The sequence below is a fragment of the Lissotriton helveticus genome, chromosome 7 (assembly GCF_964261635.1).
Source record: "Lissotriton helveticus chromosome 7, aLisHel1.1, whole genome shotgun sequence".
NCBI classification, from domain to species: Eukaryota; Metazoa; Chordata; class Amphibia; order Caudata; family Salamandridae; genus Lissotriton; species Lissotriton helveticus.
Window position 1 is genome coordinate 1,612,256,762 of NC_136068.1, and position 22,084 is coordinate 1,612,278,845.

The 22,084-nt window shown below is 47.6% G+C and overlaps 1 protein-coding gene across 1 annotated transcript in view; it reads right to left on the reverse strand.

Annotated features, from left to right (window-relative positions):
* Positions 1 to 138: 138 nt before the first annotated feature.
* LOC144770599 (chaperone Ric-8A) overlaps positions 139 to 22,084 on the reverse strand; it is a 403,114-nt gene continuing 381,168 nt past the window's right edge. The window contains exons 9-10 of the mRNA XM_078655263.1: positions 4,590 to 4,709; positions 139 to 2,849 (exon numbers count right to left, since the gene is read on the reverse strand). Of these exons, the coding sequence (XP_078511389.1) occupies positions 2,729 to 2,849; positions 4,590 to 4,709 (241 nt within the window). The 3' untranslated portion in view covers positions 139 to 2,728. The remainder of the gene's footprint in view (positions 2,850 to 4,589; positions 4,710 to 22,084) is intronic.

Genomic DNA, 22,084 nt, shown 5'->3' on the forward strand with positions numbered 1-22,084 from the left:
CGCAGAAGGGTAGAACATTTAAAGGATGTTACCCCCAAGAGGCATATGTTAAGTTTCAGTATAATTATTATTTTTACTTAGCATTAATATTATTTATTGTCCTGATGAAGGTTGATAAAAAACAAAATACAACTGAAACGCTGTAAAAACATGCTTTTATTTTGCTTGTAGACGCTACATATTGGACAGATGACAGGGCAAGATAACTGAGCAAGGGAGCACTTTGTTAAACCTCATAAATGTCTCACAACCGGTTTAATTGTGTCGGACTGATCACTGGATGAATGCATGTAGATTGTCTACTCTCCTTTAAGATAGCTTTTAATACATTTTTGAATAAATTAATTAAAAACGTTTTCTATTTGTAATAAAATTGTGCATTATTGTGGCTTGTAGGGAAACAAAGATTCCATTGATAAATTGGAATACATTTTGGAGACTGATTCGCCTGAATCATACGTAAAAGTTAAAGACAGTAGCTGTGCACAAATATTTAAAATGTTGGTGTTGGTGCATAAAAATCATTAGCACCTTCTTAATATCCACAGAGGGCATCTGCATATTGGTTTTCAGAAAAAACTGTGAGATTGCAGTTTCCCCCAACTCAAGGATGCTAGCGAACCCTGTATTCATATAGACCACCATTAACAAAACCAAAAATATGAGCCTTTTTCAGACCTGAAAATGGAACAAAAAGTTACTTCAGTATTCACCACAATGCGCAGGCCTTCGATGTGTATGAGAATTAATATCAGGGAGTCATGCCTAGCCTGATGTAGCTACTGGAGGAAGGAACACGGACTGCCTTTCTAGGCAGGCTGTCAGTCTATACATCATGGCTTGACTTCCTAAAACAAGCAACATCAACAGAGTGAAGGCTCGAGCAGTCAACAGAGCTGGATTGGGAGCACGCGTGTTAATGTGACATGGGGTGTGATTATGGAGCAAACTGCATGGACAAATTCTAGGTGAGGGGGACCATGTAATGCTCAGGAATATCTGGAATATCAAGCTCTTCCGTAAGTCTCTGTTAAACCACTCCCTATCCAACCAGCCCACTATGAGTACAATCACCACATTGTAACAAAACAACCTTGGTTTTGAGCACAATATAGGAAGGCCATGGAATGCTAGAGGCCAGGGAAACATGACAACATGCACTGCCTGTAAATCACTTCGGAGAGGCTCGATGTCCTCTACCTGCAACTAAACACAGTGCAGTAGTATGCTTTGGAGCGGTCTCCCCTTTGTGCCAGACTGACTCAGACGGATTTGGCATGGTGCTTTCATGAGGCTATGCTGATCCTCCCACTAACTGCAGAGTGGCCACATACCTCCTAAAATCTCTGACATGACCATGTGCAGTGTAAGTGCTACATGTCTGTACGGAACAAGAAACTTACCTGCAGCAGTATTTTAGCAGTGTCTTTTATATTCCCTCATCATGTGCTTATCTGTGACTGCATGTGCAAGGTGCCTCTGTGTATCTGCATGGGGGCCGTGTTTGTGTATACAAGCGACTGTGTAAGCAATATTCCTGTTAGTATATACATGTGATTGTCTGAGGTGTACATGCAATATGTAAGAAACAATACTTACCAGGAACAGTAGTTTTGCAAATTTTCCCTATAGCAGACCCACATGCAGTCCATAATGTTGCCATCTCATGCATATCAGTCTCAGAATGTGCAGTGTGTCTCTGTGCATATTTGTATGAGGAACGTGTGTGTGTTTATACATGACTGCCCAACGTATCTCAATGTAAAGCATGTGAAATGTGACTGTGTATATAAAGCGGACTTTGCATGCAATGTGTCTGTGAATATACATGAGAACATATGAAATGTAACTGTGTATCTGTGTGTGCAGGGTGTTTTAGTCTATAAAAACTGCTTTACGGCCAATGTGTCTGATTGCATTGTATGCAGAACATGCTGGAGTGTACATGAGTCTGCATATATAATGTGCTTATGTATGTTTTGTTGCTGCACGTGAAATGAACGTCCGGGAAAGAGTGTGCAATGTACCTCCGTGCATTAATGGCTCTGTATCAGCCCTAGTCGATGTCCATCCGCCCTCTCAATCATTCACTCTGGGCACATAAATGGTTGTACGTGTGACGAGTGTGTGCTTGTCCAACACTAGCACCAAGTTTTCGAGGACATGTAGGGAATGCCACGCAAAGTAACCATCCAGTGACCAGCATTCACCACTGCTAGGAATTGTGTATTTGTTTGACAGTCTATGCCCTTGCACCTTAAGTAGAACTGGGTTGGAGCGCTGTTGCTTGTGTGCAAGTATGTAGCTGTGTCTAGTGGGCGTGTTCCACATGAATAATCATTCTAGATAGCTCGCCTCTTTAGCAAAGCTCGTGCTGCTCACCCTCCAGAAGCTCAGTGTAGGCCTTGAGCAAGGCCTAGGTCCGACAAAGCTCTGAAGAGGGTGACTTAGGACAGCTGCGATGGCCAGGCCCTCTCCGGGCTTCGCATGAAGCGGCGCTACCTTTCTACCCAAGCAGAGACATGGGGCAAATGGTCGCCCGTGGACATTTCATAGTTCCAAGGATGCTACAACGGAGGTCCTGTCAGCTCTATCGCTCCGAGCCTCTGCTTCTCCTCTACGGTATTCTACAACGGCAGGACTCCGAGTCCAGAACAGTCCCTCCTCTGGCCAGCCTCATCTGCTGGTTTCCAAGTCCCAGCTCTACGTCTTTTCCAGCCCCGCGCAGTCAGTCTGAGTCCGAGTCCAGGTCAGACGACTCTTGCTGTTGCAGCATTTTCTGGGCCGCCTCGTCCAAAGGTGCCAAACGCCCATCTGCGGTGACCCCCATTGGCTGGATGATGTGCTCCCTAGGACACAAAGGACAGAAGAAATGCATGGTAAGGCAGGGCTCGAAAATGCCACTCGACCGCTCGCATGGTCGAGCTAAATTTAACAAGGTCGAGCTGTTTTTAGGTCCTACTCGCCCTTTCTGGTGAGTAGGAAAACAAACCAACTTTTGTACTCTGTCTGTGAAAACGGAACAAATGTGACAAGATAACAAGATTTAAAGGCATTTGTATTGCTCACAAAGTTAATGAGCAACAAAGATGCCTTTAAAACTTGTTATCTTGTCACATTTGCTCCGCTTTCAGAGACGGAGGTCAAGTAGGTTACAGTTAGGTCGAGGACATTTTTAAGGTACTAGTCCTGCAGGACTAGTACCATTTTTTGGATTTTTCCAGCCCTGGGTAAGCATACTCTCCTGTGACCTGTGTGCCCTCCTCTGCTCCAAATGCACTCACTCTCAGCGCCTCGGAATTGCCATGTCTCATCAACTTTTGCACCTTTAATACATCTCACATTACTTCATCTAAACTCTAATGATCTCAACTCCAGGAAAATGGCCAAGGCTCAACTCCTTCAGTATAATGAATACATTCTATTCCAAGGAGAGCTGGTACATCCCCTTACTTCCTGAACACTAAGCATATCTCAATCCCTCAATACCTGTTGTATTCATGCACTCCATCGTGATCCTCGGAGAGCTAGCATGTTCCATCACGCCCTTTATAATAATCACATCTCAATCACTGAGGAGCGGCATTTGCAATAACCTCATCCACACTCATCATATATTAATCGCTGGAGAGCGGTTATGTCACATCACCTCCTCGACATTCAACACATGTCAAGGCTTAGGGAAAGGGCATGCCCGGTCAGCTCTTCGATATACAACACATATTAATCCCTTGACAGCTAGTGTGAGTGTCATCTCCGCCACATACCATATAATAGCCTGAAGAGCAACCTTGTCCCATCGTCACAGCATCATTAAAATGGCTTCAAACCCTGGACCCTGGAAATCTGTGCACCTGCTAAAGTCTTTCTTATTTAAAGTATATACATCCCAATATATGCAATCACCTCTCCCAAATTTAACATTTCCAAATCTTTAGAGAGCTGGAATACCCCATCAACACTTTCACAGTCAACATATCAGAATCCCCACAGAACATGCAGCCTCTTATTAGCCCCTGCATATATGAATACATGAAAAAACAAGCATGTTCCATGCCTTGTTCAGGCTCTCATATCTGAACATGGGAATAGCGAGCATGTCAGAGCACCTTCTGCTGATTATGCACATCTCTATACCAGGAGGGTGGGCATCACCTTCTTCAAGTTAATCACATATCTATAAGGAGCAGGAAAAGTCTCATGACTGTTTCCGTGTCACTGCATTGACAGCAGACATTTCCCATCACCTCTTGAAACTCAGCAACACTTGGCTTGTGGACTTGTCACATTGCCTTCCCAGGATTCAACAAATATGATCTGTGCAAGCTTACATCTTTAAACACCTATATAGACAGAGGAAATCCCAAAGAAGGTTTGTTTCTGTGATCACAAGGAAAGGTAGCTGCTTCCAATTAATTAACAGAGAACAGGAGAGGCACAGCAGTGCATATAAAAAAGCATCAGAGGTGCCCTGAACTTTGTCAACAACCATCACCTGCTCATCTTGAAAATCCACCCAATTAAAAACCTGTGAAGCCAGTACATCACGGACAAGGCATGGCACACTTCTGACCTGTCCAATCACCAACCTGGAGAGTTTGTCGAACATGTTCACCAGCTTCATGGCCTCATATTCCTTCTGTTCTTCTGTCATATCGTCCATGGGGTTCGGCTGCTTCTCCTCCACTCGCCCCGTCACAGGGTTAATGCTGAAGATGGGAGAGGCAAACATTAGAGGGACATTACGTCATGAAGCACAAGCATTCTTGGTCCTGCTCCAATAGGAACAGTCCAGCTCGAATTGCCAAAGAAGGTCTCCTCTGAAAGAGAACACAAATAACCACAGTCTGGTTTCAACCTACTGAGGCCTCTTTCGTGAATTACAACTTGATCCTTTTGCGAACATAAGCACAAGACCAACATCTGGGCATTTAGGATGTCACAGTGAGGAAAACACAAAGTTGATGGGTGGAACGCTTGCAAAGTCTCAGACAGTGGCAATAACACAATTTCAAATGCTTCTTAATTTTGGTAGATAATGAACATGTGGTGGAACAGGGTAAAGTAATTTGTCCAGCATCAACAATGAGGTCAACAGAGGAGTAGGTTTAGGGGGGCGTGGCTTGGACGCCGATAAGGATGGCGGCGTGAGCCCATAGCTCCGTGCCTGATCCCGCATTACTCCTGTAAATCCCTCACTTCTGGGCGCAGTGGAACCCAGGATTCGAGGGCTGATCGCCGGACGCACCACGCGAGACGTTCGTGGGTCGGCAGGTGGCCGTGGACGGGGCGGAGAGCGTGGCACGGATTGCGGTGCCCCGAGACGGAAAACAAAGAGCCCAAGATGGCGATGGTGCCCAGCGGCAGCGCCGGAGTGTCAGGGCACTGAGGATCGCGGCCGCGGAGCGGGGCGGGCAGCGGCCCGAGGACACAAGCGGGCGCAGCCCAGCCAGGTTTGCGGGAGTGGAGAGACCGCAGGGGAAGGGCGGTGTCGGGGACCCCCGGCACGGACTCGCGGACGGAGTGCCCATCCCCCCATCCCCCCACCGCTGGCGCCGGCGGCCATAGTGCCGGGGAAGCGACATCTGCGGTGCTCTGGCATCTGAGGGCCAGCATTGTTTTTGTTTCCCGGCATCTGGGCCGGCGCTGTGAAGCTGGTTGCGGCGCGGCCCGGAGGCATTGAGGTGGCGGATCCAAACCGTGCAGGGTGAGGAGCGGACGGAGGGGAGAGCGCACGACCTGGCCGGCCGACCGCGATTGTTTGCAGGCAGGCACGGACTGGCGCAGTTGGTGTGGAGCCGGCCAAGGGAGCTGGAATTGGACGGCGGTGGGGGTCCGCTGAGCGGTGCCATCGAGGGGACACACCTGAGCCCAGTGGGGGCTGGACTGCGTGGAGAGCCTGAGGGGGCGCGGTGAATTATTGGCCCCAGCGCCTGTCGGGTCCTGGTGTGGTGGTGAGGTGCGGGCTGACGGAGCCCTTGAGCCAAATGGAGCCGGTTGGGGCAGGCTCGCCAGGAGACCCGGGGGCAGGATCGCCCTGACCGTGGGGGTCCCTTTCTGAGCAGGGGGCGAGCCTCCTGGTGGGAGCAGCCAGGATCGGGCCGGACGCTTGGGCCTGAGGAGTGTGAGAAGGGCTTGAGGAGCGGACGCCCGGCAGTGGGTCCTTTGGACTGGCCAGACACTTGGGGGACCACCCAGCGTCGACACACGCGGTTGCCCAGATGGCCGCCACCGGCAGTACTGGGAGTGCGGTCGGGGGTGGCGGATTGTTGGCCGGGCCGGACGCGGACGGGGGATCACCAGCAGCGCAAGATGCGTCGGCGCAGGAACTCCGCCTGAACGCGCGGCTAGATGGCATTCTGGATGCAATCACGGCGACCAAAGAATCTCTACACCAGGACATTGCGCAGGTGGCCACTGGATTGGGCCTGCTGAGGGCGGATCACGCGAAATTGTCCGACAAAGTTAAGGATCATGACCGACTGCTCCTAGAACTGAAACCTGCGGTGGTCACTGTCGAACGCAAATTGTCTGATGTCATGGAGAGGCTGGCGACGCTGGAGAGACGGGCGGAGGACTCCGAAAGCCGCAACAGGAGGAACAACATACGGGTGGTGGGCCTGCCAGAAAAAATTGAGGGTGATGATGCGGTGGCCTACATGGAGGGCTGCTTGAGAACGGTCGTGGCCCCGGAGGGCTTGTCCCCGTTCTTCTCCCTGGAGCGGGCGCACAGGGTCCCGTCTCGTCCACCCTTGCAGGGGCGCCCCCCACGGCCGATGGTGCTCAGACTATTGCACTTCAAGGACCGGGACTACCTGATACAAAGAGCACGCTCGGTGGGCCCCTTCACAGTGGATAACAGCTCGGTCACGCTCTTTCCGGACTATACGCAAGAGGTCCAGAGGAATAGGGCATCGTTTCTGGCCGTGAAGAAAGAGCTGAGAAATGAGAGTATTCAGTATTCCCTACTCTTCCCGGCCAAACTGCGAGTAATCCTGGATGGGGCGACCCAATTCTTCCAGACCCCTGATGAGGCGTGGTCTTGGCTGGAGTTGTACCGCGCTGGCACGGACCGCCAACAAAAAGGCGACCGGGAACGACAGCAGCGGGTGCGAATCCGGAAGTCCCAGCGCATTCGTAAGAAGAACAAACTTAAACAGGCACAGCGAGCTGCCGAGATGGCGGAGGCCAGAAAGGGGGCGCTGGTAGCGACGGCGTTAATCACGGGTTCGCAGCAGGAGAATGAACTGGGAGACTCTGACTCGGAAGTGGAGAGCAGAAAGTCTGGGGAGGAACTGTCTGAGGCGGACAACGCTGTGGGACCGGAGGTCACCCCGCAGACGGCGGATGGGCTGTTCAACGAGTGATAATGGCTGAGTGGGCCTGCACTGCGGCTGCTGCTGGAGCGGACTACCTGGGGTATCTGGCGGACCGGCAGGTACTCTGATGTGACAGTCGTAAGGGATCTAGGGCTTGGAGCTGGGACACAGTCTGCCCCGGATCGGCCCGGGCCTCCCCTCATTGCCCTTAAGGCCTTCTGTGGTGACGACCACAGTATAGTGGATTGTGTGTGATGTTTTTGGTTTGGATGGGGGCTGATGCTTTGTTATTGGGTCCTGTTCTGGGGAGCGGGGTTGGGAAAGTTTTTGGGGATGTTTTACGTTGGGGGGAATGCTGCCGTGGTGTGGGGGTTCAATTGATGTTGCCGAATTGGATGGGAAATAGAGGCAATGGGAACGTTACCTGATTTAAAGGCCCTTACATGGAACGTCCGTGGCCTGCGTACGATGTCCCGGAGAAGCAGGGTGCATGCTTACTTGGTGAGGCGGGGCATTCAGATTGCATTATTGCAGGAGACCCACCTGACTAAGCAGGAATGTGCGGCGTTGCAAAAGAGATGGCGGGGACAGGTGTTTGGTACGACGTATTCGGCGTTTGCTAGAGGGGTACTGATATGGGTGAGAGCAGGAGTCCCGTTTCAGGTTACGAACCAATTGGTGGACCCTGAGGGCCGCTTTGTGGTGGTGGAGGGCAGGCTGTATGGCCGGGAGGTGGTGCTGAGCAGTGTCTATGTCCCTAATGTAGACCAGGCCAGTTTCTTTGACAAACTCTCCGGATTGATGGCTCACTTCCTGGCGGGCCCCATTATAGTGGGAGGAGACTTTAATTCCATCACGGACGTGGCGCGGGATAGATCACACCCGCCGCTGGTCGACTCCCCGGTACGGAGGTTGGCCGCGCACAGGCAGGATTGGCAGGAGAGGTGGGGCCTAGTGGATGTGTGGCGGGAGCAACACCCTGCTGTTAGGGATTACTCCTTCTTTTCGGCACTGCATGCTTTACATGTCAGAATAGACTCTATCCTTTGTAGCGGTAGTATGGCAGCACTGGTGACACATACGGAGTACCTGGCCAGGACCATCTCTGACCATAACCCCTTACTGATGACAGTACAATGGCGGCGGGTGAGGTCTGCGGTGCCGACGTGGAGGTTGGGCCCTGACACATTGGAGGATCCAGTGTTTAGCGCCACTGTCCAGCAGGGCGTCGAGCAGTATTTTGAGGTGAATGCGGATACGACCACTGCGAGATCGGTGGAATGGGATGCGATGAAGGTGGTGGTGAGAGGAGTGTGTATGGGCAGGTTTGCGAATGTCAGAACGACGGTAGTGGCGGATCTGGAGAAGGCTGAAAGTGCGCTAAGGGACCTAGAGAGGCGCAGGCCAGAACGACCGGAGCTACAGGGCGGGCTACTAGAGGCGAAAGAAGTAGTGGCTAGGGAAACGGAAAGGCTGCGATGCTATGATTACAAGTTGTACCTTCTCAAGGTGCACGGGGAGAGAGATAAGGTGGGCACGCTACTTGCCAAACTCGCCAACCCAGAACCTAGAGGCAACCCGATCATGAGCATTAAAACGGGGACCGGGGAAGTGGTTTATACCCAGTCTGCGGTCTTGAATCGCTTCCAATCCTACTATACGACCCTATATGAGAGCCAGTTGGGCGGGGAAGGAGCCAGGATAGATGAATACCTGGTTGCTGCTCAGCTCCCCTCATTAGATGATGAGACTGCGAAGGGGTTAGGCGGCCCGATAACTCTATCGGAGATTCGGGTGGCCGTTAAACAGATGGCTAGGAATAAGACACCGGGGGTGGACGGCCTACCGGTTGAATTTTATGCGAAATTCATAGATATTTTGGCTCCGAGACTCCTGGTGGTGTATTCAGAGGCCCAGACCTTGGGACGCCTCCCCCAATCGATGAGGGAAGCCTTAGTGGTGCCGTTGCTGAAGCCAGGGAAAGATGCCACAGAAGTGACCTCATATAGGCCCCTATCTATGCTGACAGTCGATTACAAGATCTTAAGCCGTATACTGGCGACCAGATTGCTGCCACACATGACCACATTGGTCCATGAGGACCAAGCGGGGTTTATCCCCACGAGAAATACGTCCCTTAATATCCGCCGCCTGATTCGTATACTGGATGGTGCCCAGGCACTGGACGGTAGATCCGCAGTGTTATCAGTGGATATAGAGAAAGCCTTTGATAGCCTGGAATGGCTATATCTTGATAAGGTCCTGGAGAAGTTTGGCCTTGGGGGTGGCTTTGGCCGCTGGACGAGGGTCCTCTATGCTGATGCAACAGCCAGGGTCAGATTGGGACAGGCAATTTCTCCTGCATATCCGGTGCGTAGAGGGACGAGGCAGGGCTGCTCGCTGTCCCCCCTCCTGTTTGCTTTGGCGATGGAACCATTGGCGGCGCAGGCGCGAACGGGAGTACTGTATCCAGGAGTCTGGAGCAACGGGGGACTTCATCACATCTCACTGTATGCGGATGATCTGCTGCTCTACTTGGAGGACACGGAAGGCGCCCTTGGTGGGGCGACGGAACTGCTCTCCCGGTTTGGCAGGATGTCGGGCCTTAGGGTAAACTGGAGTAAAACCTGCATTTTCCCGCTGAAGGGGAACGTGACGTACCCCCCTCTATCAATGGATGTGGTCTGGGAGGGCTCCTGCTTCACCTACCTGGGGGTCCGGGTTTATCACGTGGCCGCTGACCTGTTGGAAGGTAATGTAGGCCGTTGCATACGGGGGCTGCGGGGCTGCATGACTTTTTGGGCCTCTCTCCCCTTGTCGGTGCAGGGCCGGGTAGCGCTGCTGAAAATGGTGGCACTGCCGCGGTTGCTTTATTATTTCCGCACCTTGCCGGTATGGATCCCTCGGAGGATCTTTAGAGAGCTGCGTTCAATGGTAGTTGCCTTCCTTTGGGGCCACGGAAGACGCAGAGTGGCGTTGCATACTTTGCATAGGCCCAAGCTTGAGGGGGGGATGGCGGTCCCCGATTTTGAGTTGTACTACCTAGCGGCCCAGCTCCAGATCTTGACGCAGAACGTCGCGAGAGAGTTCAGGGGCCCCAACCAGGGAAGGGGATTCAGCGGCACATCCTGTCCTACATTGTACTGCAGCAAAAGCTGAGATTGGGCGATCTCACGATTGAAGAGAAAACCCTCAGGTCGTGCTGGCTTAGGAGCCTGAAGAGAGCGGGTTCTGCTCGCCCATATGCACCAGAGATCCCCCTGGGAATGCTGACGGCACTGCCTCATGGAGGTGATTGGTCTCCGTTGGCGGAATGGGAGGACCTGGGATTGCAGATGGTGGGAGATCTTTATGCGGACGGGGTGCTAGTACCCTATCGGGTGTTGCAGGACCAATTTGGGCTTGCGGATGGGAGCTACCTCTTGCATGCCGCTGTGACTACGGCGATACAAAAACACTGGCAGGGGGGACTAGGCGAACCAGAAACGACTATGGCCTGCCAGTACGTTGTGATGGCTGCGGGTACGGTAAAGGCGGTGACCTGTCTTCATTCGAGAATGCTGAACGAGGGTCTGGCGCCGTTGTCCGAGCTGAAGGAGAAATGGGAGGACAGTATAGGTAGGCCCATACCGGACCCGGAGTGGGGCCACATTTGGAAGAGAGCGTGGAAGGGTTGTAGGAACGCTCGCTTCCAACAGGTCCATTTCTTCATATTACATAGAGCATACCTGACGCCAGGGAAAATCAGACAGTACTTTCAGGTACAGGATGCAGCGTGTCCGAGATGCTTGGTACCTGCAGTTGAGTTAGACCATATGCTGTGGGGTTGCCCGCGGTTGGGGTCGTACTGGGCAGAGGTGGGGGAGCTTTTGAATGCTGTCACGGACAGGGAGGTGGACTTTGACATGGCCGCATGTATATTGCTGTGGTTCCCACACACGGCGAAGACCAAAAACACGAGCAAGTTTATCGACTTAGGACTTATCCTGGCGCAGAGGGAGATTACCTGGCACTGGAAGTCCAGGGAGGGCCCGTCTGTCCGGAGATGGTCGAATGAGCTGCGTAAATGGTCCCAATGCGAGAGTGTGCTCAGAATGCGGCAGGCTACGCGGACCAGTAATGAGAAGAGCTTAGAGCTTGCGAGAGCGTGGGAGATGATTGTGCAGGCCCTGAACGACTACTTGACCAGGGAGGAAGAGGAGGGGAGCCTGGACGGGGAGGTTCCATGAGGCTAGGGAGACCACAGCTTGACCCCGATGGGCGTATTGACGCAGTTTCTGGGACACATAGATACCACCCACATCTATGGCGGCAGGGGGGGGGTCGGGGGGGATAGATACTGGGACACTGCTGACACACTGAAGGGGGCTTCCAAGTCAGGGGATCCCACCAGTTCACCTGCAGTCGGTGGTAGGGAGACACGTAGGGGTCGATGAGGAGGGAATGGTATTAGACGCGATCGGGCGACTGATCTAGTGGAGGACTAAGGTGGACATGCTGGGGTGGATACTGGGGGCCTGGACATAGCATACAGGAAAATGTGGGAAGTATCAGCGTTGGGGGGGAGTTTGTTAGGTGATAAAAAAGCAGATACATGATCGTGCTGTTGGCCGGATGTCCTTTTGGCCGCTATGTGGACCGGACGGAAAGAGATGATTGGTGCGCCGCCCGGCCTCCGGGATGTGGGCTAAATGGCTGTGTACTATTTTGTCACGTTATGGTGCCTCGAGTTGTAGGAGGTTGTCTGGTCGTTTGACCTTGAAGTTTGTCTATAATTCTGCAATAAAAACAAATTAAAAAAAAAAAAAAAAAAAAACAGAGGAGCAGGTTTAGATCCTAGGTCATATATGTTCAACGTAGGTCCTCAGATGGTGGTAATGTAACATGTACCAAAAACTAGTGCTCCTAATGTTGGGATATGCTCACTCAGGACAATGAGGGTAGGGGTACTTAATCATTAAAAAAACACAAGTAACCCTCATTCAATATAGATTATTATACTTTCTTAAATAGGTGTGAGATGCGGACCTTTTTCACCATGTCAATACCACTGAATTATGACATTCATTTGAACATTTCTAAGGAACAAGTCAAATTTCCACAGCAAAATAATGTTTAAAAAAAAGAAGTTTTATTTATGGTAAATTCATGTGTTTATAAATACAATAATTGTATATTATATGTATAGGTATGCCTAACAGGTATCAAAGTACAGGCATTTTATTGAGAAAAAAAATAATTTTGTGTTTCCTTTTTGCAGTAAAGTGCACCTACCGGTTCCCTTCAGTCTGGGTCTTTATGTTTTCGCTCTACAGTATGCCAAGATCCAGGCATACCGGACTTATCCCAAACATAAGCAAAAACAACAGGTGATGGACAGAATGCAGAACAATGTCATACATTCACCCCAGTACAGAGATCTGGGCCTCAATCCATCGTTTTTTTGCTCACCATGCCTTTCCAGTTTGAACCCAGCCATATGCAAATCAGTCTTGACCCTGTGCCCCATGGGAACAGTCCAGCCCGAACTGCCAAGCCAGGTCCTCCCTCGACTGGAAACAAGCATCCAAGGACCGGTTTCGGGATTTCAGCCCTCATCAGCCTGGATAGCTTGATTCCAGTGGCATGGAGAGCACAGGACCCACGTCTAGGCATACCCGTCCCACTCGGGGTGACAAAAGCAAAAACAACAGGTGATGGACAGAATGCAGAACAATGTCATACATTCACCCCAAACATAACCACACCAATGAAGATCTCACGGACCAATAGTCCCCACAGTAATTGAAACACGTTGGCTTAGCCCAATCAGTGCTCAGGCGCCTTATTACTAAGAGACTGAACTACTAAATGCTTGAGAACGCTGTACGGCACCAGGGCAGGGGACCCCCTTCAAGAACTGATCTTCACTGAATACAGAAGTTATCTGATCATTGCGAATGGGGCAGGGAGCGTTCACACATGAATTTCGATAAACGTTTTGAAAAATGATGTCTATATGTGAAAAGATTGTGTTCCTTGCGCGTACCCAACAATGTTTTTGTTGTTTTGTGATTTTGAATGTCAAATCTTTTAATGTGCTAAACACATGAATTTACCCAAAAAAGTATTTATTTTTTAACATAATTTTGCTGTGGAAATTTTCAAATGAGTGTCTTAATTCAATAATACGGACATTGTGAAAAAGGTCTTCATGTCACACCTATTTATGAATGTATATTAATCTATGGTGAATTAGGGTAACTATTTATTTTAATAAAAACTGTAAGCTGTCTAGTCCAGCCTTCTGAGTATGAGGGATGTTGGTTTAGCGGATAGTGGATACCCATTTCAATGCGAGGAAAAACCACAGGCAGCACCAACTTAAGGCTGCTCTTAGAGCTTATCCTCTGCAGCCAATCTCTCACATGTTTTTTTCCTGTTCATGTCCTCTATGTAACACCTGGGGGTCCCGACCTGTAAAGGTCTATAAAAAAATCTTTATGTTCTAGGAGAAAAGTCCTTGTGCACGAAGCATATTGGGTTTGTTCGTTTCTGAGGAATGCCCTCAGTTTTGGAGATTGTCTTCAGAGAAAACAAAAGTGCAACCACAAGTTACAGCAGATCTGCCATTCAGAAGCGCTATATCCCTATTGTTATTCCCTCCAAATTGGTTCCCGTAATGAAAACAAACTGCTAAAAAATAAAAGGCACCATATCATGGCAGAGGAGCAACCTCTACATTTGGTGGGCCTGATGGGACTATGGTGGCTGACCAGGTATCTCCACCAACCTCAACATGGCAGCCAGGCTGCCAATCTCATCACGACCCCCACTGCCATTATGGGAGAGTGCCTGCAATGTAGCAGTTTACTTACCTGTGGGAAAATCTGTTGTTAACGGTCTAAACGCTGCAAAGGGTGCGAAGGGCTGTGAAGGAAATATTACATTTGCACATCTCACATAGGAGTGGATGAGGCCCTTACTTATCAAGTTTATTTCCTTAAAATTGAGAAAGTATTTCCTTAAAGGATTGGAACCAGTGTGACACTTCTGTGGGGACTCTTGGAACTGCATACAGTAATGATGTGCAACTGCAAAATACAACCGCTTGTCTGAGGTAACAAGAATCGCAGGGGCTCTTGCTGCATGGAGTACCTCACCCTTCCCCAACCAAAGAATTTCAGCAGGAGACGGGGACATACATTATTTTTTTCTTTTACTGCTCCTAAAAAAACATACCCAACTTAAAGTTTATTTACTTAAAATTGAGAGAGTATCTCCTTAAAGGATTGGAACCAGTGTGACAATTCTGTGGGGACTCTTGGAATTGCATACAGTAATGATGTGCAACTGCAAAATACAACCGCTTGTCTGAGGTAACCAGAATCTCAGGGGCTCTTGCTGCATGGAGTACCTCACCTTTCCCCAACCGAAGAATTTCAGCCGGAGACGGGGACATTCATAATATTTTTCTTTTACTGCTCCTAAAAAACATACCTAACTTAAAGGTTATTGGAGTGCTGCGATTGTCCAATGGAGTTAAAAGAAGTGCAAATTAGCAAGAAGAAACTACTATTTAGGCAGAAGGAAAATGCTACTTACCAGTATGCATCTGTTCTTAGCATGTAGAGCTGCAGAGTTACACACTGTTCATAGATTGCCACCTAGTGTTGAAGGATAAGTTACTTACCTGTAATCCTAGTTCTCTTCCAGGGGTATACTCATCAAAGTCATAAGCAGTGAAACTTGGGATTTGTGTGGTCTCTGTTCGCCAAGCTGGCTGCTGGAGGTGCAGGGATCATTGAACTTGGAGATATATATATATATATATATATATATATATATATATATATATATATATATACTGAAAAAACCATAGGTTTCACACTCGTTATAGGTAGGAATTAGCATTTAAAAAATCTTTCAAATTCACTGAAAAAACCATAGGTTTCACACCAGTTATAGTTAGCTGAACATTTTACTCATACAAAACCATTGAAATTCCCACGTTATAGTTAGTTGGACTCACTATACCTCGCGCGCCCGCAATCCACTGCTGATGATGATGTCACATATTACATCATTCATGACATGGCCAGTGACATCACTGATGACATCTCAAATGACATCACTGATGACATCATCCAGTGAATGTGTGTTTCTGGAAAAAAAAATGTTTTCTATATTGAAGAATGAGTGGATGTAGTAGTGTCTGGATGAAGGATTTAGTAGGTGCGTGACTGACTGTATGAGTGAGTGATTAAATGTGTCTTACTGAATGCATTGGTTAGTGACTAAACTGTCTGAATGTCTGCATTAGTATGTCTGTTGTTGTGCAAGCTGCATGTGTTGATCAGTAGCTATATGAGTGGTTATATGGGTTATTGATTGGTTGCCCAAATATTTGTATGTGAGGGTGAGTGTGTGTGTGTGGGTGGCTGGGAGGTGTGTGACTCTGTGCATGTATGTGTGAGCAGTTGATTCACTTGGTATATGGGTTCAAGAGTGCATGTGGAAAGAGCTGTATGGGTGGTTGACTGTGTGCATGGATGTGTTGGTGAGTGAATGGATATCTCAGTGCTCCATGTCCAAGTAAGTACATATGTAAAACACAGTGCTTGTGAGAGTTGGCATATATAAATGACTATACATGAGAACCTGTGATTGCGTAAGTGACTGTATAGATCAATGTGTACTTGTATCATTGATTGTAAAAGAGAGTATGTGTTACTATATGTTTGAATAAGTAAGGTTTAGTGTGTATAACTGTGTAGTTGAAATGGGAGTGTGATTGATTTTTTGCATAACTGACTAGGTGTTTGAGTAACTCTGTGGATGAGTGTCAGTGTGTAAGTGTCTGTATAGGTGTATGACTGGATATGATAGTGTTCTATTGATGAGTGACCGTATGTATGAGTGATTGTATGGGTGAATGAGTGGATGTGTCTGTAGACCTAGAAATCAGTGAGTGTGTATGTAGTTACTCGTATTGGTGTGTCAATAATTTCAGGAATGGTAGTTTGTATTTAACACTGGGTGTATCAAAGGTTAGATTAGAGTGCGAGGAGGTGCATTGTATTATCACATGGATGATATCATCAGTGATGTCATCAGTGATGTCATTTGAGATGACATCAGTGATGTCATCAGTGATGTCATTTGAGATGTCATCAGTGATGTCACTGACCATGTCATGAATGATGTAATATGTGACATCATCAGCAGTGGATTGCGGGCGCGCGAGTTATAGAAAGTCCAACTAACTATAACGTGGGAATTTTAATGGTTTTGTATGAGTAAAATGTTCAGCTGACTATAACTGGTGTGAAACCTATGGTTTTTTCAGTGAATTTGAAAGGTTTTTTAAATGCTAATTCCTACCTATAACGAGTGTGAAACCTATGGTTTTTTCAGTGAATTTCAAAGGTTTTTTAAATGCTAATTCCTAACTATAACGATTGTGAAACCTATGTTTTTTTTAGTGAATGTCAAAGGTTTTTTAAAAGCTAATTCCTAACTATAACGTTTGTGAAACCTATGGTTTTTTCAGTGAATTTCATAGTTTTTTTAAAGCTAATTCCTTTGTATATCAACTTTGTAACCTACTATTTTTCTTTTTTTATTAGCTGTTTTTTATAACTATCAATTATATATTTAAAAAAAAAAAAAATTATTTGTTCAATGTATATGTTTTTTTAATAATTTTTTCCTGGTGCGCTCAGGGTGCGCGCACCGGTAAGCTCTCCCGAGAGCACAGCAAGAGTGCTATTTCTGCGTTCGTAAAAAAAAATATGTATGAAAAGTAAATAATAATGCAATACATTCAGTACTATACTTATAAAAGCAGTTTTATTTTTTTTTTACGAAATGAAAATGATTTTGCATTTCCGTAAAGCTACCAAAACGTCACTGAGGCGCGCCGCGTAAGCGCCCCCGGAAGCCTACGTTCGCGCCGCGTAAGCGCTCCGGTGCGCGTAGCGTATGCGCGTCAAATCATGTGACCTTAAAAAAACACTTTTCATTGGTTGCTAACAGTTTTTTTTTTTACAAAGAATGTAATCCCCACCCATTTGCTTCACTTCTTCTTTCACTTTTGTGACTGCAAGACCTGTCTTTTTGCTGCTTAATCTTTGTTGGATTACCATGGCTGCCAGACCATCCAGCAGCAGTGATGACACAGATGGCTTTATAGATAAAGAGGTTCCTCAGCCTAGAGTTAAGGAACATTTTATCTGGAAATTTTTTGACATACCAATCCAATCCAAAAATTCTTTATTTCGGCCACATAGGCCATAAAAGAAGCAGTAAAAATACATACAGATAAAACACAATATATACAATAAGACCAATTGGGCTGCAATGTTTAGAAAGTACAAGGTAAAATAAGTTAACCTGACATTTTCTTCCTTATTAGCCATGCTGCCATTAGGAATTTAGAAACCGCAAACACAATGTGGCCCAGGGTGTTAGTTTTCAGGACCCTGTAAGCCTGTAAATAGTTCCTGAAGCCCAGGTTCCGGCATAGTGGAGCTAACCAGCGCCTCCTCGGGCTCCGATAGGCATAACAACAGAACATTATGTGCAGGTCGTCTTCATCCCTAGCTTTGCAGCATGGACAGAGCTTGTCGCCCCCTGACGCCCATTTGTAGGTAAAAACTTTAGTAGGGAGCGTGCCAAACCTCCATTGCAGGAACAATTTCCTCGCCAGAAGCGGGTAAATAAAATCCATAAAAGGTTCAAAGGCATACGAATTTTTGGATGCTAAAAAACGCCCCGTCAGAGTTCCGCTGTCATGTGCATTGGCCATATCAGCAAGGCTTTCATTCTTGTAGAGTTGAGCGAGGGACTTGCGTGAAATCCTTCTACAGCCCTGAGCAGGATCGTCCCAAAGGTCAGGCAGTTTCAGGCTAGAGCATTCCGACTTGATGTATGCCAACCAAGGAATCTTACCATTAACGTCCAGCCTCATGATGTGTATAAGGTCCTGCCTATAATGGTGCAGCTCATCGGTGGACCATACCCGGTGCCAAAACTTCATAGGTTTCGACCGTAGGTCCTCTGTGATCGACGGAATGCCCAGGTCGAGTCTTAGAGGGAGGAGTGGTGTGCCCTGAGGGACGGAAGAAAGTAAATGCCCCAAAGGTGGAATGTAAGATCTGCCATACTGTACTTTCCAGAGGAGACCCCACAAGGAAGTACAGTTTTGGTAATTCTACCATGATTCGCCACGTGCAGAGAAGGCATCCCCAGAACTATGCCCGGGAGAGTGTCAGGGCTCTGGCACGAGAGGCTCCCAGGGATGGTGCCTCTACTTCAACCGGAGGACCAACTACATCGGTGAGGGGGCGATCAGAAGAGTTGATCCCTAATATTCAGCCTGCTTTTAATAGAGGCGTAATTAAATGCAGAGATTGTGATCAGCTACTTTGCTATGGGGAACAAAGTGTTCTGCTCATGGTTCGAGCATTAGACAACCACCGCTGCCAGCCCTAATTTTGTTTTTTGTTTTTTGCTCCTGTTGAGCAGTTTCCCATTCCCTGTTTTTGTTCAAAAAAAGGAAAAAAGAAGAAAAAAAAAAGTTCTTTTCAGAACTACCTCCAATTCTCATCAAAGAGCTGTATTCTTAAAAAAATGAAAAAGAGTAAGTGAAGTGGAGTGCAGTGAGAGAGGAGAGGAAAATGAGTGAGAAAGCAAAGAAAGGGACGAGAGGGGAAGGGAAGTGAAGTAGAGGGACTGAAAGTGTGAGTGTGGGGAAGGAGAGTGTGGGGAAGGAGAGTGTGCGGAAGGAGATTGAGGAGAAGGAGAGTGAACATGGGGAATGTGGATAAGTGAAGAAAATGTAGTAAAGGAACGGGGGTGTGGAAGGGTAAGAAAAGAGCAGTGATGTTTAGGAAAGAGTGGAGATACAGACTGGATAAAGACAAGTGAGTGTGAGACCAGGTAAGTAAGGCAGTGAAGAAACAGAGAAAGTGAAAGAAAAAGTAAGAGTAGAAGACTGAAGGCCTCATTTATGAGGCCATGCGTCACTTTTACGCCGCCGGTTCGTCACTTTTTGTGACGCACCAGTGCTGTAAAAAATGCATCTTTGCATTGCTGGAGTTGCGTCACTTTTGTGACACACTCCAGCAATGCATCACTTTTGCGCTTACAGATACGTCAGAAATACTGACTTATCTGTAACTCCTTGCGACACAATGCGTCATACATTAAATATGAAACATGAGTAGAAGACTGAAGGCCTCTTTTATGAGGCCATGCGTCACTTTTACGCCACCGGTGCGTCACTTTTTGTGACGCACCAGTGGTGTAAAAATTGCACCTTGTTGAGTCATATTTACAAAGTGACACATCTAGGTAGATGCGTCACTTTGTAAACCTCTGTGCCACATTATACCTGCGCCAGGTATAATGTATGCAAAGGGGGCGTATTGACACAAGGAAGGGTCGTAGAAGTGACGCAGTGAAATCTATGAGATTTCACTACGTCACTTTTAGGACAGCGTTGCGTCAAAATCTTGCGCCTGCCTCACAGCAGGCGTAAGACTGACGCAGACCCTTTCACATGAGGCTTGCCCCATGTGAAAGGATGCACTGCTAGAAATTTTTTTTTTATTACATTTTTTTACACTTTTTTTTCCTGTGATGCACTTCAGGGCCTCATTTATAAGAGCATGCATCACTTTTACGCTGCCGGTGCGTCACGTGTTGTGACGCACCAGTGGTGTAAAAATTGCACCTTGTTGAGTCATATTTACAAAGTGACGCATCTAGGTAGATGCGTCACTTTGTAAACCTCTGTGCCACATTATACCTGCGCCAGGTACAATGTATGCAAAGGGGGCGTATTGACGCAAGGAAGGGTCGTAGAAGTGACGCAGTGAAATCTATGAGATTTCACCGCGTCACTTTTAGGACACCGTTGCGTCAAAATCTTGCGCCTGCCTCATAGCAGGCGTAAGACTGACGCAGACCCTTTCACATGGGGCTTGTCCCATGTGAAAGGATGTATTGCTGAAAATTTTTTTTTTCACTAATTTTTTACACTGTTTTTCCCCGTGGTGCGCTCAGGGTGCGCGTACCGGAGCGCGCACCTGGGAGCGCTTCCAGCGCTTACCCCGCGAAAAAACAAACAAAAAAAAACTGTTTTTTGCCCTTCAGGGTCCTTCTAGGCCCCCCTCAGAAAAACTTGGGGGTCAGGGGGTGTCTACTCTGCCCCCTTTTAATTATATCCCCCTTTCTTTTTTCACCTCTTGTGTCTCGATTCTACCGAGACACAAGATGGCGGACTCTCCGGACTGTTTAGAATGTTGACAGACACCCGATAGCCAATCAGCTTTCCGCTCGCGCACTCCCGTTGCGCGCCGGGTGCGCTCCCCGGTACGCGTACCGGAAAGCGGATAGAGCGCGCCTATAGATATATATGTGTTTTTGAAATTAATTTTCAAAAAAACCACTGGAGCAATTTTCAGCAAATATAGCAAAGGCACATCTGCGTACCAGTCCCTACAATTTTGCAAAGTTTGGCGTAATTCCGTTCAGCGGTTCGGGCTGTAGACTTGTCAGACCGTCCTATGGAAATTAACATGGGGAAAACACGTTTAGGACCCCCCTTTTTTCTCAGCCCGCCACTTCACGAATCCCCCCGAAACTTTCAGGGAAGGAGCGCAGCGGAGCTGGCCAAAATTTTGGAAAATTACACACAAATTCCTCAACTAGCGCCAGAGTTATTCCCAATAGAATGTTGCGGATTTCCTATGGTAGCCAATCCTAACTATAACTACCTACTGGCGACCGCCAGTAGGTAATATATATATATATATATATGTATATATAATAAATAACTATGCAGTCCTAAAAATACCAACTAAAAACAGGGGCAAACAGCCAGAAAATAACTTAGCCAAGGCAGTTTGGCCCATAGGCTGCATAGGAATTACTGTCCTTAGACAGAAAAGAAAACTGGCACCTCGCCTTTGAGACTTCCAAGAATCTAGGTACTTTGCCTTTAAGAAACTAAGAGAGCCCTATGCTCCCAGCATGCACCACAGGTGACAGTTAGGTCAGTTCTTTTTGTAAAGGCGAGTAACATATCTCTTAAAAACCAGTACTAAACATTGCTAGACCGGGGAGGAGGGCGGGGTGCTTATCACTTTGATGAGTATACCCCTGGAAGAGAACTAGGATTACAGGTAAGTAACTTATCCTTCTCATCCACGGGACACTCATCAATAGTCCTAAGCAGTGAATAGAATAGCAAGCCCATACCCCACACTTCGTGGACTAGCAATGTAGCACTACAAATAGAAATCTATCTTAAAGTAATAGGTACCAATAATGAACCAAACAGATTCCTCAGCGATGCTTGACCTACTTGCGCATCTGCCCGAGTATCTGAATCTAAGCAGTAATGGCGAGAAAAAGTATGAACAGACCGCCATGTAGCTGTTTTGCAAATTTCTGCTATGGGCACATTTCTGAGGAGAGCCGTAATTGAGGCCTTTCCTCTGGTTGAGTGAGCCCTCGGCCTTCCTTGAAGAACCTTATTAGCTAACTAATAAGTCAAGGAAAAGGGGACTTTCTGTAAGCTGTGATAGCTGCTAAGTGTACCTTGATGGAGGAGAATTGCAGCCCCGACTTAGCCAGATATAACAAATATGGCAGAATGACTTGTTCCTGACCAGAGACTGGGTCATGTCCGTTATTCACACACCAGATGTAGAAACGCTTCCATTTGAAAGCGTAGGAAGCTCTAGTAGAAGGTCTTTTAGCCTCCTTGAGGATGT